Raw genomic sequence first — 16,535 nt, forward strand, 5'->3', positions numbered from 1 at the left:
TCATAAATCAAACCAGACACGAGTAAATGTGCAATTGCAATATATGCTACAAAAATTATATAATAGTAATATTTAGTGAAGATGACAGAAATATTTAAGAAAAGAAAATAATATGGAAAAAAATCAGCTAATATGAAAATAATGTACATAAATATTTCTATAAAAAGTGACTAGAGGCTAAGGAATTGCATGCTGCCTTGTCTGGTTTGGCACCCAAATTCACTGCTTCATGGAAAAGTTACTTCAGAACTGAAAGTTCATTTCTCAGACTTTGCAATTAATAGCCTAACAATACAGCATAAAGTAAACAGAAAAAAGCAGCACAGGCAAAAGGAATAGGCACCTTCACTATGGCACACTCGAGGGCACAGTCAGGATCCTCAACGGCGTCAATGATGGCGGACGCAACATAAGCCATGCTCTCTATAGCGTACACCAGGGTTGTCATTCGGTACACCTTGTCCTGCAAAGAGTGCAACAGAAATTTCCAAGTCTCTGACTCCACGGTATATACGAGTTCTAGGCATGACACTAGTTCTACAAAATGACTTGAATGCCATCCATGCTCCTTCAGAGTCCGAAGAATAACATTATACCGTAAGTGGATAATCTGAGACAGAGAGCTCACCTTGATCATGTGAAAGTCGGACAGAGGTTTCTCAAACTGAACACGCTCCACAGCATACTTTGACGTGATGCCTGAAATGAAGAAAGGTGCCAATCATGTGATTAGAGCATACGCGGTAAGCAAGCCAAGCCTCTCCATGCAAATATTCATTCCTATGTTCGTCACTGCATGCACCGTGCTATGCTCCTGACCCAGAAAAAGTCATCGCAGAAATTTAGGCTAGGGATTAGTTAACAGATTTAGCAAGAGCCATCACTGGTCATAAACCTGATGTGGAGATAGTGACTGCACAGTGGTAACACTTTCCACACTCTCATCTCACTGCTGCACGGTCTGCCTAACGTGAACATAGATGGAAATTTCAAGTGTCAAGTATTGCCCCCTTCAAGGAAGAAGCCATGCCTGGAAGGTGTCGGAGTACCTTCCAGAGTATTACCTTCTGGGGCAAACTCCAATGGGTGCACATTTGAGAATGGCCCAATTTTACGGGCCAAGGCTTCATAAAGGTCAAAGCTGGACTCTGTATACTGGCTCTCTCCTCAAAAGAGGCTACAATTGTAAAGACGAGCTCAACAGTGTGAGCCCAACCACAACAAAAAGACATTCAAACATCGTAGCGGTAGTGGAATTAGCAAACAGCTTTTTAGGGTGTTAGCTTTACTGCTAGCATTTTTCAAGGTTGTGTTATACTGAAATTTGACCTTGAGTAATAGATACCACAGCAACCTGTGCCAGCTGCCATGGATAGGAGGAGAGAGCAATCTAGAGAGCCTCCATAGGAACACTGTTCTTAGGGTGGTGCACAGGAAAGGGACAGTGTCTGTCACACTTTGGTGGACACCTAAACTGGGCCATAAGGAAAGGAAGGAAAGAGGGAGTGAAAGAAGATAGAGCGATAGAGCTGCCATTGTGGAGGGCTCTGGAATAATTTCAATCACCTTAGGGCAGTGCGAAGTCAAATAGGAGTAGCTGGAGAGGCGCCAGGTTTGGAGGGCCTTCCCTGAATATAGGGAGAGGTCCTGCCATTTTCCGAAGCCCTCTACTATAGCAGCTTTTTTTGTCTTTCTTCTTTGGATTCCTCCTTCTTCCCTTCTTTTATATCATGGTCCAGGTGTCCACCCAGAAGCATTACAGAGGCTGTGCCTTTCCTTTCTTCCAGACCAATTTACGGTTTTACTAATACACACAGAAGCAGCAGCAGTTTACTAGAGTGATCTAAAGGCACCATTCGTAATTGTTGCAGCATGAAAGAAATCAATGAAGTGAATAACTGAAGCCAGCCTTGTTTCTTATAGCAACAGAGCTATCGCTCGACATTCAGTTCAGCAGTGTTGAACTGCTTTAGTTTTTCAAGAAATGTTACGTTCTCCTGGTATTTTGACTATATAAGTTGTCGCAGAACTATAGATTCTTTGTGGAAGAGAAAAATAATTTTATGATTGCTTTAACCCCCTTAAAAGAACCCGTTGCCTCGATTTGCAAGACAGGAGGTAAAGAGATGGCTTGTACCTACACTTCATATGCCTTGCAATATGCCACCCTTGAGCTACGTTACTCCGCATTACTCAATGGCTTACATTCTATACATTTCAACCCCGCATATAAAACTAAACACTCATGATCTCTTATCATTTTGTTCTGCAGGAAGAGACTATTGCAGAATTCTGTGAATTTTGTGATGTGATGAAATGTTCTTGTGTCGTTACATCCTGAATGTGTTCCTTTTAGTTAGTAAATTGCCTACGCTTCCTTCTCTTATGTGTATGTAAAGTTGTGCATGACGTGCGCAGTGTTGTACACACTGAACTCGCTATTTGTTCACGAATGTGCTTGTAGCAAGTTGAGGCACTCTTGTCTTGCGCCTTTAAACTTGTTAATTTAAATTACAGAGTTCTTTGCGCTACATAATGCAAAGCTACATCCGTGGTTTCTCAGATCATCATAGATATTTTTTGCTTTGTTTCTTTTTTCTGGATCTATTGTATTGTCAGCGACATTCTGTTGTACTGTCATATGAGAGGCCAGGATCCCTTCAAGCTGTTTTGTACAGATTTCAGTCATGTCTCCTTCTTTTTAAATGGAAAGGAAATAAATGATGAAATAAGAGATGAAATGAAATAAGGATTGAAGCTAAGGACTCACCAATGAGTTCTCTCAAGCCACCAGCCAAAGCTGCCCCCATTCCAAACCTCCCATTGTTAAGAACATTCATGGCAACCTGAGAAGAAGGTAGAAGAATACCATGCAACGATGTGTAGCACTCACAAGACCAAAGTGTTTGCATGCTCTGGGTCCACTCCAACAGCCATGAAAAAATATACAGTCAAACATGGATATCTTTAATTAGTGGGTATATCGAACACACAAACTATTCCATTGAAAGTCCTGTATAAAGTATTGGAAACTAGCGCCGTATATGAAACTACAATTTTACCTGTCGTCTGACATATGAAAGCAGGCAAGTAACAATTTACTACAGAGATATTTAGGAAGGGGTCGCTACAGTGTAAAACTGCGCAATGAAGTGAACACGAAGTGTCCTTGTAGTTGGTCTCTGGTTTCTGGACATCATTTTCCAAGCCACATCACTGATGTGTGCTGAAATCAATCTAGCTACAGTTAAAACTTGATTTAACAAAGTCGAGGGGAACCATGAAATATTTCGTTAAATCGGGAACTTTGTTAAATTCAGTGAGCCATTTCTCCATCACATAATTTGACACAATCGATTGTATGCTGTAGTGGAATTCAGACAGCTACCGCAGCTTCATATTGGCGAACCGTAATTGTGCCAAAAGTGAAATTACGGCCCCCAGAGGCAACTGACATAACTAACCTGTATGAAAGAAACAGCAAAAAACAACAAGATCCCCAGGGGACTACAAATTTTATCTCAGCACATAAGTCAGTGATACTTGCTTGTATGCACTTTGCAAGCAACAACTGCGCGAGTTCCTCTCAAGTTTGTTGTTTGTCCTGCATTTCTTTCGTCCCCTCTTGTGTTCCAGCAAGCTGCTCAAGCATCTAAAGGGCATTCACCACCTCGCCTGGCATCTGGTGAATTCAGTGCGGAATTATTAATTTCATTTTGCAAGCTGCAGTTTGTGAAAAGTGGAACAAAGGTGCTTTGCGTTGTCACTGACGGCTCGCAATCAATAAATTTTAGGGCATTCTGTACAAAGCAAAGACCCTGCTGTGGTGGTGCAGTGGTTAGGGCGCTCAACTGCTGTGTCCAAGGACGCGGGATAGAATCCAGGCCACGATCGAAGTGAAAAGAAAGGCGCCCGTGTGTTGTGCGACGTCAGTGTACGTTAAAGAACCCCGGGTGGTCGAAATTTCCTAAGCCCTCCACTACGATGTCCCTCATAACCTGACTTGCTAGGGCACGTTAAACAAACCAAACCATCTACAAAACAGATCAGAAATGAACCTTTTTACCTTCATTTTTCGGAAAAAGGTCTGTTAAATAAGGACAGAAAATGGTTTCACTATTTCGAGTTAGTCAAAACACTGGACCCTGTGAGCATCTGAGGAGAATTTGGGAGTTTTGCTAAATCGGGTTTTGTTAAATCGAGTTTTGACTGTAATACATAGTGACAGCCTTTGAGTGGTGTGCTTTTCTACCAAAAGCATTACAGAAGCAAAATATTTTAATTTGAAGATTGAAATTAATGCATGAACATGCTCGGTGTGTCTAAGTAAATGTTACATGAAAACAATCAATAAAACAGCCTCCCAGTGAAAGAATAATTGCAAACAAAGCATTCATTGCTCTATTCTGAAGTGAGCTGAAGACTGGGAGCACTAAACCAGCTAATGTTATCCCATTTTAAAATGGGATTGGTCTAGTTTTCTGTTCTCGCTATCTCATTTTTTTCACTGCATCTCGCAGTGGTTGCTATTTTCGTGCTTTTTTTTCTCTCTCCTGATATTAACACTCTGTCTCGCTCCAAGCACTCTGAAGGTGCCCAACAGTATAGCCAAGTGTCTCTCTCTTCCATCAGCACCACGGCTGTTACCCATTCTACAAGCAGGCACATCACTTGCCTTTTTGTATGCCACAGAAAATGTGCTCAGCGTTGATATCTGGCCATCTCCATGCCCCAATAATGCGCACTTGGACGTGTTAGTTGAAAATGCAGCCGTTGAGTTGTTAATCATCAAGTCAATAAGTATGAACACTTCACGCATACGTGCTAAACTTTTAGCCTATGGGAGGCAGTGCACCTCCTAACAATCACAACAAAATTTCCATTTTAAACATGCATTTCTTGATCCCAGTTAAGAATTCCGAATGAATTGCACCAAGTTTTCAATTGTGAACGTATCAAAGATCCCTTAATGCAGCTGATAGTTAGTGAGAAGTTAGGGAAGTGGGAATAGGAGTATTATGATTGCAAAGGGCAAAAGGTACTGCAGAAAGCTGTTTGCCGGGAAACTTGTAGCCACACACAGAGAACTGTGTGCGAACACCAGCTAAGGCGCCCACTGGGTCATGGGGAAAGAACTGCCCACCCCGTTTGGTCATGCTCTATTAGAAACTGCCAGCGAGCTTCTGAGATAAGGCTGTAAGCGCAAACAGCATCTCTGTGAAAGCACAGAGTATGACCAGCTGATGCATGAAGAATACCACTGAAGTCTTCTCATTTCATTTACGTAGAGCTTGAGGTTATCAGCATAATTTTGTCACATTCTATTTTGCAATTTTTTGCAAACAACTTGTCATTTCCTTTAGCTCCTTGGCTGTGGTGTTACGTGCCTTTCCCTTCTCCATTTTCATTTTTACAGCAGTAAAAGAACCACGCATCATGATTAAACTTGTTTTGCCATATCCCATTTAATTAATGCAGCAGGTGTTTGAATTGCAAACACAAAAGCATGCTAGGCTCACCTTGAATCCATCACCAACTTCACCTAAGATATTCTCGGCAGGCACTGGTGTGTTGTCGAAAAATATAGACGTTGCTGGAATACAAAGTATGATTTTTTTTTTTTTGTCAGTTGTTTACGTTCATTGTTGTGAGTTACAATGTATGTGATGTACAGTTCACAAATAAGGTAACATATGTGAAGTCAAAGCCACATCATTACACTGTTTTGTCACTGCCGTGAAACCACATTGCAGCATTGAAGAAACCATGAGGAAAAATGGACCCTAAAACGCATTACTTGTTGAATGAACCTATCCCAACGCGTGATTCCGTTCTCTCAACGGTAGGGTCCTCTGAGCAGCGTCACCTGGCGACAGCGGAAATATTGTAAAAATGAATACGAGCGCATTTAAAGCCTGTCATACTCGTTCCCCCAGTGGCGCAATGGGTTAACGTTACTTACCTGAGCACTTAGCGAATAGAATATATGTTCGAATCCTGTGTTTCTTACTTTTTTTCTGAATTTGTTTTTTTGAATTGCAACATTAAAATAAGCTACCAATATTTTTCCTGGGGGGGTGTTCTCCTTTAGGTTGCATCATGTGATGTTTTTAATTCTTAATAGCCACAAAAATCAGCCGTGAACACAGCCACGAAACAACAGCATGACAACGCTAACACTATTTAAGTATTTTCAACGTAATCATTTCCTGCCTTTACTGAGTTTATGTTACCGTTAGGTCTCGTTCAGACACATCTCTCGGTAACGATTGCCGTTTAACCCGCTGACACTCGACCAGTGACGAGAAAGAAGTTGCGGGACCCTACCGTTGAGGAGACGGAATCACGCCTATCCCAACAGAACAGATCAGAGCAATGTAGCCAAAATATTTGCATTTCAACAATAGTCACCACAATAAGTAGCGTGGTAAGCAACTGAGTACTGTGACAAATACCTGCACTGGTATGATCATCAAATGGACAAATATGCACATTGGGCCAGTTCCAGAATACACGAAAGGTTTATCCATTAATCAGAGCTTGTTTACAGCAAGTGTGTTCTGTGATAAAGCTGTGGCACCGTGAGTACATAACAAAAGATGAGTATGCAGTAATGTTTTTCTTTTAGATCGTTTAAGGACGATGCTGATGCTTTGTAATAGCTATATACACATGCTCGAACTGGCTCATAACGAACCTGCGGCAGTCACAACTCGCATCCAGAACAAAACAATCAGTGTCTCAAATTTGGAGTGCTCACAAGTGCCTAACAAAGAGGAGGAAGAAAATTGAAGCAAACAAGAAAAGGAAGGAAAAATGACAACCTTTTCTCAAACAGCATAGAAATCTCTGTAGAAGAGCATTTTTGTATTTTACTGTCATAAAAATGAGGCAGAAACTTAATTTTATGCCATCCATTGATTCATTAATTAATTAATTTTATGCCATTCAGTCCAGAGCTACTTGACGACAAGAGTAATAAAAAAAAATAATTCCCTTTTCCCACAATCTCCAAAGCAAAACCAAAATTGCAATACATTTTTTGCAATCTTTCACAAATTCTACTCAACTTTGGGGGATTCCCACAAATGTTATACCACCATTTAGGACACCATTGAAATCAAAACCACAGTCAGATTTTTCTACTGTAGATCTTTGTTGTAAAAAATAATAGAAGGGTGACTCACTGTTTGATCCCCGAATCCCCAGTTTGTCTTCTGGTGTGCCTGACGTGACGCCACCGAAGCCCCTCTCTACAATAAATGCTGTCATCTGTTCTTGCTTTTTTCTCTGCCAGAAAGAGAGAAGACCACCTAAGTCAGTCATCAATGCTACGGCAGAGTGCAAAATCCATCATGCATACTGCAATTGGCAGCAGCATCAACAGCAGAAGCAGCGGAAAGTTTACAGAACACCCGGGCTTTACTGTGCTATGCATGTCTTCCCCTCGATTGGTCTAGAGTTTTCAACTAGAAGTACTTGCTGTAGGGCTAGTTGATTCATGCTATACATTGGAATGGTGTAAAGGACACGAATACGGGAAAGAAGAGTGATAGGAAGAGCGCTCTTTCTGTCACTCTTCTTTCTTGTGTTCTTGTCCTTGGTGCTGTTTTCAACTGCGTATATGCAAGCAACGATGGAACAAATGGGCAAAATGGGTTCCATTGGCAAGCAAGTATGCGTCATTCTGTAAGCGGGCAGACTTGCTAGTTGGTTTGCGGCATCACCGATGGGCCGTGCAAACAGCCATGCATGCACTGACAGGTTCGCATATCAGTTGCCATGTTGATGAACTAGAAAGTAGCAGCAGAAATTAGAAAAAAAAAGGAGAAAACTAATTCAAAGAGTTTTTCGCTGGGAATGCTAAGCAAAAATAGTGAACGAGGGAGCTTGCGGCATGCACAGAAGAATGCCCTTTGAAACTTTGCAGTTGAAAAATACGTACATCTGATCCCTCCACTTTAACCTTGGCAAATACTGTCATAACATCGGCGAAGCCACCATTACTAATGTAGATCTTGCTGCCGTTCAGGTAGTAGGTCTTCTTATCTAAACTTGGCCTTGCCGTGAGCTTAATAGATGCCGCGTCGCTACCACTGCATAGAAGAAAACAAAGGAGCAAATTTCAAACCAAATTCAAAAATACTAACAGTTCAATTTGCTGATAATACATGCAATATATTTTTAAGATGCTTTTATTAATTTGTACCAATGCAATTACTTATGCTAAATGAAAAATGCAGACAAGAACAGAATGCTCACATCCTACAAATTAAAGCTGTGCTAAATTTACATGTTTAGCAAAATAGAACAGTTGACCCAATTGATATAGAGCTTTAATTGTATACAGAATTGAAAGCATGCATAAGTAAAAAAGAATAACCGAACAGGTGAACTAGATGACTCATAATAATTATCAGAAAAACCAGAACAGTCACTTTCCCGCATCTCTACCAGCATCACACTTCGGGACAAGAAAGCACCAAAGAAAGCTACTGCGTGTCAACACATCTCTGACATACTATTCCTTCTTTTTTTTTCCCCCAAAGTACCATGTTATTGGTCATACCATCACCAAATGAAAGACTAAGATAGACATACAGTCGTGCCCCGTTAATATGATTCCCGTTAATATGGACGACCCGAATTATGGACAGTTTTTCTGGGGACGAAACTTTTTCAACGTATTTATGCCTCGTTAATATGGAAACTCGCTGCCTGGACAATGGACAGGGGAAGAATGCACACAGCCCACTTGAACCCATGTATTTTTGTCTCGTTAATATGGACAGCGCTTGAAAAAAAGCAGAGGAGTCCGAACGCAAGTGAAAGAAGGGCGCGCCGCCCGCGAACCTACGCGATAGCCGATACGGCCGGATGCTTGAACGAGTCCTGTGGGGTTGGAAAGAACCATAGCGGGCGCGTCGCCGTTTTAGGGAGGGGCAGGGGGGAGCGCAGGAGCAAACCGAGGGCCAGCTAAGTAAGAAAGACCCTGACAGGAGGGAGCCGGGAGATTTCTGGGTGCAGCAGAAGTGCCGCAAAGAGAGGCCGCAGTCGGGAAAACAGCAGCAGGTGGTTGCAATAAATTCTACTGGACGTGAACAGAGAGGCCGGTAAAGGCGTAAGAAAGAAATGACAGGAAGAAAGACAAGCGCCTAACGTGGCGGCAGGAACTGAAGTTTTTCTTTCCCAAAGCACAATGCGTGTTCGACGAAGCCGTTAACGCTTTTCGATCAGAGTTAAGACACACTCACGAAGTAGAGCGACAAAAAAAAAAAAAAAAAAAAAGAAAAAGAAAAAAAGCGACGAGCACGCAACTGGGACCGGGAGTCCCGTCCTGGACGCGCTTCCCTTTCATGCTCCTGGTTTTCGTCACTGTTGCGCTGCCGAACTGTCACATTTTGCGCCGTCGGCTTCGCTTTGAATCAACGATGCGGCCTTGACAGGGTCTGAGCTCTTCGTAGTCGGCTAGCCGTCGTTTACTTCAGCTTGCAGTGTTCGTTTCATAGGAACACATACAAACGGCGCCAGAAGGGGCTGTTCGATAGCCCTCTGCATAGCAGCCTGCCAACATGACTCCCTCGCTTCCTTGCTTTGGCTTTCACTTTATTTTCACCACACACATACAGAAGGTTTAAAAAACTACACGTGGCGAGGAAAGCGAGAAAAAAGCTGGTGCGGTGCAGCTTGACTGGCCCCGCCTCTCCTTAAAGTTGGCAAGCAGGACAGCAAAAACAGCTCAAGAACATAAAAGGTAAAAGGAACAGAAAGAGTAAAGGGAAAAAAAGAAAGGTTAACCAGGCAAAAACAAAAAAGTGCAAAGAATCAGGAGCCTGTAACCCTCAACTTTAGTCTAACTTTTGGCATGGCGGGAGTTAAACGTAAAAGAACGGAGCTGAACGTTGCCGCAAAGAGGGAGATCTGTGAACACAAGCGGCAAAAGCCATCTCAGCCAGTCCAGGCCGTGAGGGACTGGGCCCAAGTTAAGCTAGGCCTCAGCCTCGCCAGGTCGACGGTAGCATCGATATTAAAAGACTCCGACAAATGGCTCAATGTCGGCATCGCAGCGTCAGCCACAGTCCGACAGCGCCCAGCACAGTTCGAAGAGATGGAGTCGGCCTTATTGATGTGATTCGGGAGTGTGCGCGCAAATGGTGCTGTAGTGAGCGACGAAATGCTTCAATAGAAGGCTCGCTGCCTCGGCAACATTATGGGTATGTACCGTTCCTTCTCCTCCATCTTGATAGACTTTAGCTATGATGACTTACGGAATATTTTGTTCAGTAAAACAAGGTGATGTTTACTGAGAAAAAATATTCTGCACTCTGTCTAGGCGTGACTGACTTCAGCTACTCAAGAGGATGGCTGACAAGGTTTAAGAACCGACATGGCATTTCGAGTCGACGGATTCATGGAGAAGGGGGCAGCATCGACAGCTCGGCTGTTTCCTCGTCTCAAGAAAATCTCAAACAGCTACTTAGCGGCTATCTCCTGGATGATATCTACAACTTTGACGAAACCGGTTTCTTCTATAAGCTCGGTCCATCCGCAACTCTTGCTCGCGGCCTTGCGACAGGAAAAAAGTGCAGTAAGGAGCGAATTACGGTAGGCCTCATGTGCAATGCGAGTGGGACGGACAAGGTGAAGCCAATCGTAGTGGAAAAATCAAAAAGACCCCGATGCTTTGGAAAAACATTCTCCCCATCTATATACTGTACATATGAAGCAAATAGAAAATCATGGATGACTTCAAATATTTTTAGAGGGTTTCTGCAAAAATTTGACCAAAAACTAAAGCTAAGCGGTCGCAAAGTGGTTCTTCTCGTTGATAATGCCGGCTGCCACACTATCTCCCCTGAAGAGTTCAAAAATATCAACGTCATCTTTCTCCCACCAAACATGACTGCTAAGATTCAGCCACTTGATGCCGGCATAATTAGAGCAACAAAAGCACACTACCGAGCTGCCTTGGTCCGACACTACCTTTGGTGTGCCGAGAAGCAGGAGCCGCAGACAGTAGATCTTCGCTGGTGCTTGAGGCAGCTTAAGCTTGCGTGGGATGCCGTAAGTGAAACGACCATCACTAACTGCTGGCGCCACAGTGGTATTTTACCGCATCAGGAGTTGGACCCAGAAAGTTGTAGTTTGGATGATGACATTCCCCTGGTAAGGCTTGGAGAATCACTAAAAGAGGCAGGTGCAGCTGACCCAGAGAGCACTGCAGAACAACTCCTTGCCGCGGATGTCGAAGCGGACGTGGAGGAGCAGCTCAGTGACGAGGTCATTTTGGAAGTGGCGGCGAGTATAGAATCGGACACTGATTCATCAGCCAGTGAAGAGTTGGTGCTCGAGAGTACGACCAACATAAAGCCTACCATTACGCGTGTCATAGTGCGCGAGTCGCTTCAGACTGCACTGCAATATTTTGAGGACAACGATGACAGGGATAATGCACTCAAAATTGCCGGTGTTCTGCCTAATTTTGAGTCCAGTGCACACCGGTATGCACAAAAGCAGTAATTAATTACACATTTTTTTTCTCAATAAAATCTTTTTCGTTTTTATTCATGACTCGTTATTATGGATGACTCGCTTTATGGACAGTTTTGGTCGGAAACCAAAGTGTCCATATTAACGAGGCACGACTGTACAGTAAAATGGTTATGAGTCCTTATGTGAATAAAATAAAGCAAACACTAAAAAAAGTTAGCAACCACAGACCTTTCATACTGACTCTTAAGTATTTCTTCCCTCAATACAGAAAGGAGGCGAATGATAAATGTCAAAAGGAAGTCTCATAAGAAGCACAGCAACTAATCCGCTCACCTTGTTGGTTCAGTTAAACAAAATGCTGCCACATGCTCTCCAGTTGCCAATTTGGGTAAGTACTTCCTTCTCTGTGCTTCATTGCCGCATAAAAGTATTCCCTGAAAAATAGACACGGGCCTCACAAGAAATGTCAAGGAAAAACACAAGCAAGCAGCCGCCAGTTCGCAACATGACATGAGAGCCATGTGCTTTGAACAGAACAGCTGATTGATAAGGTTTAAGAGGAGAATTTATTAACTTTCTGAACCATTGCCAATCTACAACGCTTGCATGCACGTTCGCATTCACATATGTAACTGTGAACGTTAGCAGCCTTGACGAAGGCAGCATTAAAAAAAAGATTACGGCAATTAATTATTCGCAATGCTCGCCTCCCACTGCTGACTCAATCACAGACATAATTAGCATTGACTCATGCTGATGGCGGACCAGTCTGTTTTACAAGTTAAAGCACTGCATTGCAGGGACAACTCAAAACGCCTGTTCTCAGCACTGCCACTATCACCTCAAAATTACCCAGCACGTGGCAGTTCATCGTAGCAGGTCACACAACATAGTTGAAAACTCTTGGCTCTCAACGCAGTAGAAAAAGCACACTGTAAACACATTAAACAGGTACTAACAACTAAAGGTCTTGCAAAAACATAACATTGAGTTTTCCTGTTTCCCTGTGTGGCGGAAATTCCTGTGCAGTGGTGGTGCAGCTGACTAGGGGACATTATTAAGATGCAGTGCTGCCATCTCCTCTAGGCTATGCAAATGTACACGTGGCCCCCACAAGCACCTAAGTAAGAAGACACAGTGTGACTCACCAGTGTCCTTGAGTTTGGGATTAGGCGGATTAAGCGAAGCACTTACGGCACACTATGCAAATGGCACATTCATGGATTACGCAAACACATCTGCTCGACTTAGACAATGATAGCATTACCTAATTATTTCTTTCTAACCACTGCTTCAAAGTAAGGCCATGTCACCACTGTGAGAGAAGTTCTGCCCTAGTGTGAAGCTGAAAGACCCAGGATTAAAAAAAAAGAAAAAAAAAAAAGAAAAAAAAAAAGACATTGGTCTTATTTGTTGCCCGCATCGCTACCTTTCAATGTAGCATAGCACATATGCAGCACGGAGCTAAAGAAGAAAGAAACTTGCGCCAGAAACAGCAGTGCTGGTGATTGAAAATGGCTCTTGGTGAAGCAAAGGCCACTGCCGTTTGAGCTTGGTGATGAAAGGGCACACAGTATCAATCGCATCAACCTGCTAAATAGTGTCTGAGACACTCATGTCATGTGCTATTTTATTCACAAAAAATGCCTGTTCGTTGATTTGCTTAACAACTTAGCATTAATGGTATGCTCCGTAGATTTTATTCAAAGACCATGGCTGTTCTCCTACTACGCCACTGGGTTCCTATGATACTGTTCCCTATTACATGGTATGGTGCGCGCATCTTCACACTTAGTAGGACATTGAAATAAAAGCAGTCACTGCAGATACAGAGACAGTGTGTTCCACAATACCTTGATACCTATGGAGTTGTGCGCAGCCAAAGTGACTGCTAAGGATGCGTCTTTTCCGGTAGCTTCACACATCTTTGCGTACTCTGTTGCCGTCAATCCAAGACCTCCTAGAAAAGTAACAGCAAAACACAATAAAGTCATGCGCATTGAGTAAACAACTAACCATTTGATACCTAGAACTACCCCCTTCAGCTGAGAAATGAGACGTTTCATATATGTGTCTCAATGAAGTATCATTTCAATAAAATTTGTCTATCTCATTAAACTCATCAGACTTTTTCATCAAAGGAAAACTGACGTCAAAGTACCATTCACATTCCCTTAATATTCTTCAAAAGCTACACAGCGCCTAACACAGCACTAATGGTTTCTAGCAAAGCGTATATATATTACTAGAAACCTTCCTCAGCAATGGCATGAGATCCCAGCCAGAGCAAGAATCACTAGTACAAAGGAAGAAAAAGAGATGGTGGTGTATTCTGTGAAGCATACTTATGCAATATGAGTTGACTAAATTCTAGATAATCATGTTACTGGTTTACATTGCACGCTTGTTAATGCAAACTCACTTAATTTAAGCCATTCAACCTGACATCTGGTACCTGGATGTTGACCGTATTAAAAAGGCATTAGTTACTTCAAACATTTTCAGCCCTGTCTGAGTTTTCAGTGCTAACAATGGGCTGCATGTATAGTCATTATGTGCACTAAGTTCCAGATCAAAAAACTTTGAATGCTGCTATTCCTGGATATATGATCAAATTCCACAGGTTAAACTCAGTCAAATCAATGGCAGATGAGGACGAAACTCACCAACGCCAATACACTTTACCAAAAAAAACCCAAGGAGGTGCTTTTTACCATATTCTGTAGGAACTTGCAATCCGAACAGCCCTAGTGCCTTCAGGCCATCCAATATTTCTTGTGGTATTTGCTTCTCTCTGTCTATCTTTGCTGTGTCCACTGAAATGACCAAACTGTGGTTAGTGGCATCACAGTTGACGGCATTCGATACAAATGCACACACATACACACACAAGGGATCAGGCTCACCATTCTCATCCAAATACTTCCTCGCTGCATTCGCCATGGCCTCAATTTCTGCAAGTTTCTCTTCTGAAAGCACTTCGGGGTATGCAAGCATAGCCTGTAAGAGATTGAAATGAACGAGAAAACCCCACATTTAAATGAGGTTGTGTGCATTTTCTTATTTGCTCAGTGTAGACAGCAGCAGTCTATCAAACATTGCCTTGTATTTGCTCTATGCACAGGCTGTGATAACAAACCATCTGTTTTCTTGGAACCCAAATTCATGTTTTCGCGATTAAAATAAATGCTTCCCATGCTTTATCATTAGTTCGAACATTCAGAAAAAGGTGATAGTGTAGCTCACCAAGTATACCTTGGAGACAAAACAAAAGAAAACATGCTCTACCCCTACTACAAAACGAAGATAAAATAAAAAATGCAACTATCCTAACAAAATTGAAGTGCCTCTATGACTTTGCAGCCCGAATTCCGCAACCAGAAACAAAAACAACAACAAAAAACACTACAAGTCTAAAAAAATATCCCAGTAACATTTTCACAGAAACGAGCAGCTCTCAGTGCTTTGATCTCGGCACAGAGCTCAACTGTTTTTGCAAGCTCTCAACCACTTGGCTTCGACACTATTATTTTCATGCTATGTTGGTAATTGACGAACAGGTGCAATGGAAAGAAGGCAGAGTGCTGTATCTGGTTTTGGTAGGTGAACCTGATGGGAGCAATAATCCCATTTGGTAAATCTTTGCTGCTGGCAATTACACGTACGGAGAATCACCCTCACACATGACACGCACAGCACACCTGCATTGCAGGTAGCCAGCCAAGGCCAAATTCATACGATTCATGGCACCAAATTATTCATTCATACTTTAGGAACATTGCATACAACAAGTATATTTATTCACAGCAGCAAAGAAGTTATAAGCAGCATTAAACAAGAGAAAAGAAGGGCATGCTATATTTTTTAAAAAGAAAACCATCAGGCAAGGTATATTTGAACATAGAGTGAGCAAACTTTTCACAGCCTAATAATAGATAAAACAAACTGCTTGGAAGGTAATGCTGGCTATAAGACCCTTGGGTCCAGTGAAACACAGTTCCTCTTGAGCAAATTGGAAATTTACTTTGTTCGTTCGTGCATACTGCAGCCCTTTCGGGTTAATTGCTGAGGCATTACTTTGAAAGGGGCCTTGGCATGACAAAACAAGTAGAAGGAAGTTTTGGCTAGTTGGTAGGGTACTATTCTGATGAGGGTAGCTGATTGGGCAATGTAGTTGTGCAGTGTGGAGTCTCCGTATTGTCCGTGTTTTCAAGTGCTACAGTCTTCATCACAGCTCTGAAAGGAGGTTTAGTGCCACAAATTATGCCGGAGATTGTTCCGGATTATTATCATGATTCAATTTACCTTGGCTCAAAGCTCCGGCCTTTATCCACTGAGATGTCCCGCCATTTCATCCATAGATAGTCGAGCATGTGCATTTCTTTCCACGAGCGTATATTCTTGGCGCAAATATATACATTTTTTTCTGTCAAAAGTTAGTGCTTGTCCTTTGTCCCTTTTCCCCTATTGTTTTGTCATGCTGACTACCTCCAAAATCATATTTCTTCTAGCAGCTTCAAATGCAAGCTGCCTTTTGCTTTCTAGAGCACCTTCTAACCCTGTGAAGAGCCTTATTAATAGCTATAACAGTTATAACTGTGCACCAATAAACATACTGACCACTAGGCACTTCTATATTACAGCTGTGTAAAGAGGAAGTGCATACTTGTCAAACATGCCAATCAAGCCAGCCAACGAACAGCTGTCCCATCACATGATCACAGCTGTAGCTACAAGTGTAGTTCGGCTTACGTGGCTTTTACAACAGGAAGAACACTTAGAACATAATTCCAACCATCGTCACATTTACTCGAAACAGCCATGCCCAAACCTCTAAGCTAGCTACAGTTGTCTGTCCAAGGCTACTGGCCCGCATGAGGAATTGCTAAGGAACTATTCCACTGTCAATTAGTGAAGCAAGATCAATTGGGTAATATACCATTTTCAGAAATGGAAGTACCGTTTAACGCCGTAAAATAGAGTTTCTTGATTCGCGTCTTCTGCCGTACGCATATTCGTCCTCTGTTCTTCCTTCCTCAACC

General features: G+C 42.4%; 1 protein-coding gene across 2 annotated transcripts in view; it reads right to left on the reverse strand.

Annotated features, from left to right (window-relative positions):
• Positions 1-16,535, reverse strand: part of LOC146207895 (complex I assembly factor ACAD9, mitochondrial-like) — a 28,778-nt gene that overhangs the window by 11,416 nt on the left and 827 nt on the right. For both annotated transcript variants that reach the window (XM_084591420.1, XM_084591428.1), the window contains exons 2-11: positions 14,400-14,493; positions 14,208-14,309; positions 13,347-13,453; positions 11,827-11,927; positions 7,946-8,096; positions 7,188-7,290; positions 5,520-5,593; positions 2,771-2,846; positions 629-699; positions 344-463 (exon numbers count right to left, since the gene is read on the reverse strand). In XM_084591420.1, the coding sequence (XP_084447546.1) occupies positions 344-463; positions 629-699; positions 2,771-2,846; positions 5,520-5,593; positions 7,188-7,290; positions 7,946-8,096; positions 11,827-11,927; positions 13,347-13,453; positions 14,208-14,309; positions 14,400-14,493 (999 nt within the window). The remainder of the gene's footprint in view (positions 1-343; positions 464-628; positions 700-2,770; positions 2,847-5,519; positions 5,594-7,187; positions 7,291-7,945; positions 8,097-11,826; positions 11,928-13,346; positions 13,454-14,207; positions 14,310-14,399; positions 14,494-16,535) is intronic.

Source organism: Amblyomma maculatum, chromosome 1 (genome assembly GCF_055883805.1).
Source record: "Amblyomma maculatum isolate TAMU_Amacu chromosome 1, ASM5588380v1, whole genome shotgun sequence".
NCBI classification, from domain to species: domain Eukaryota; kingdom Metazoa; phylum Arthropoda; class Arachnida; order Ixodida; family Ixodidae; genus Amblyomma; species Amblyomma maculatum.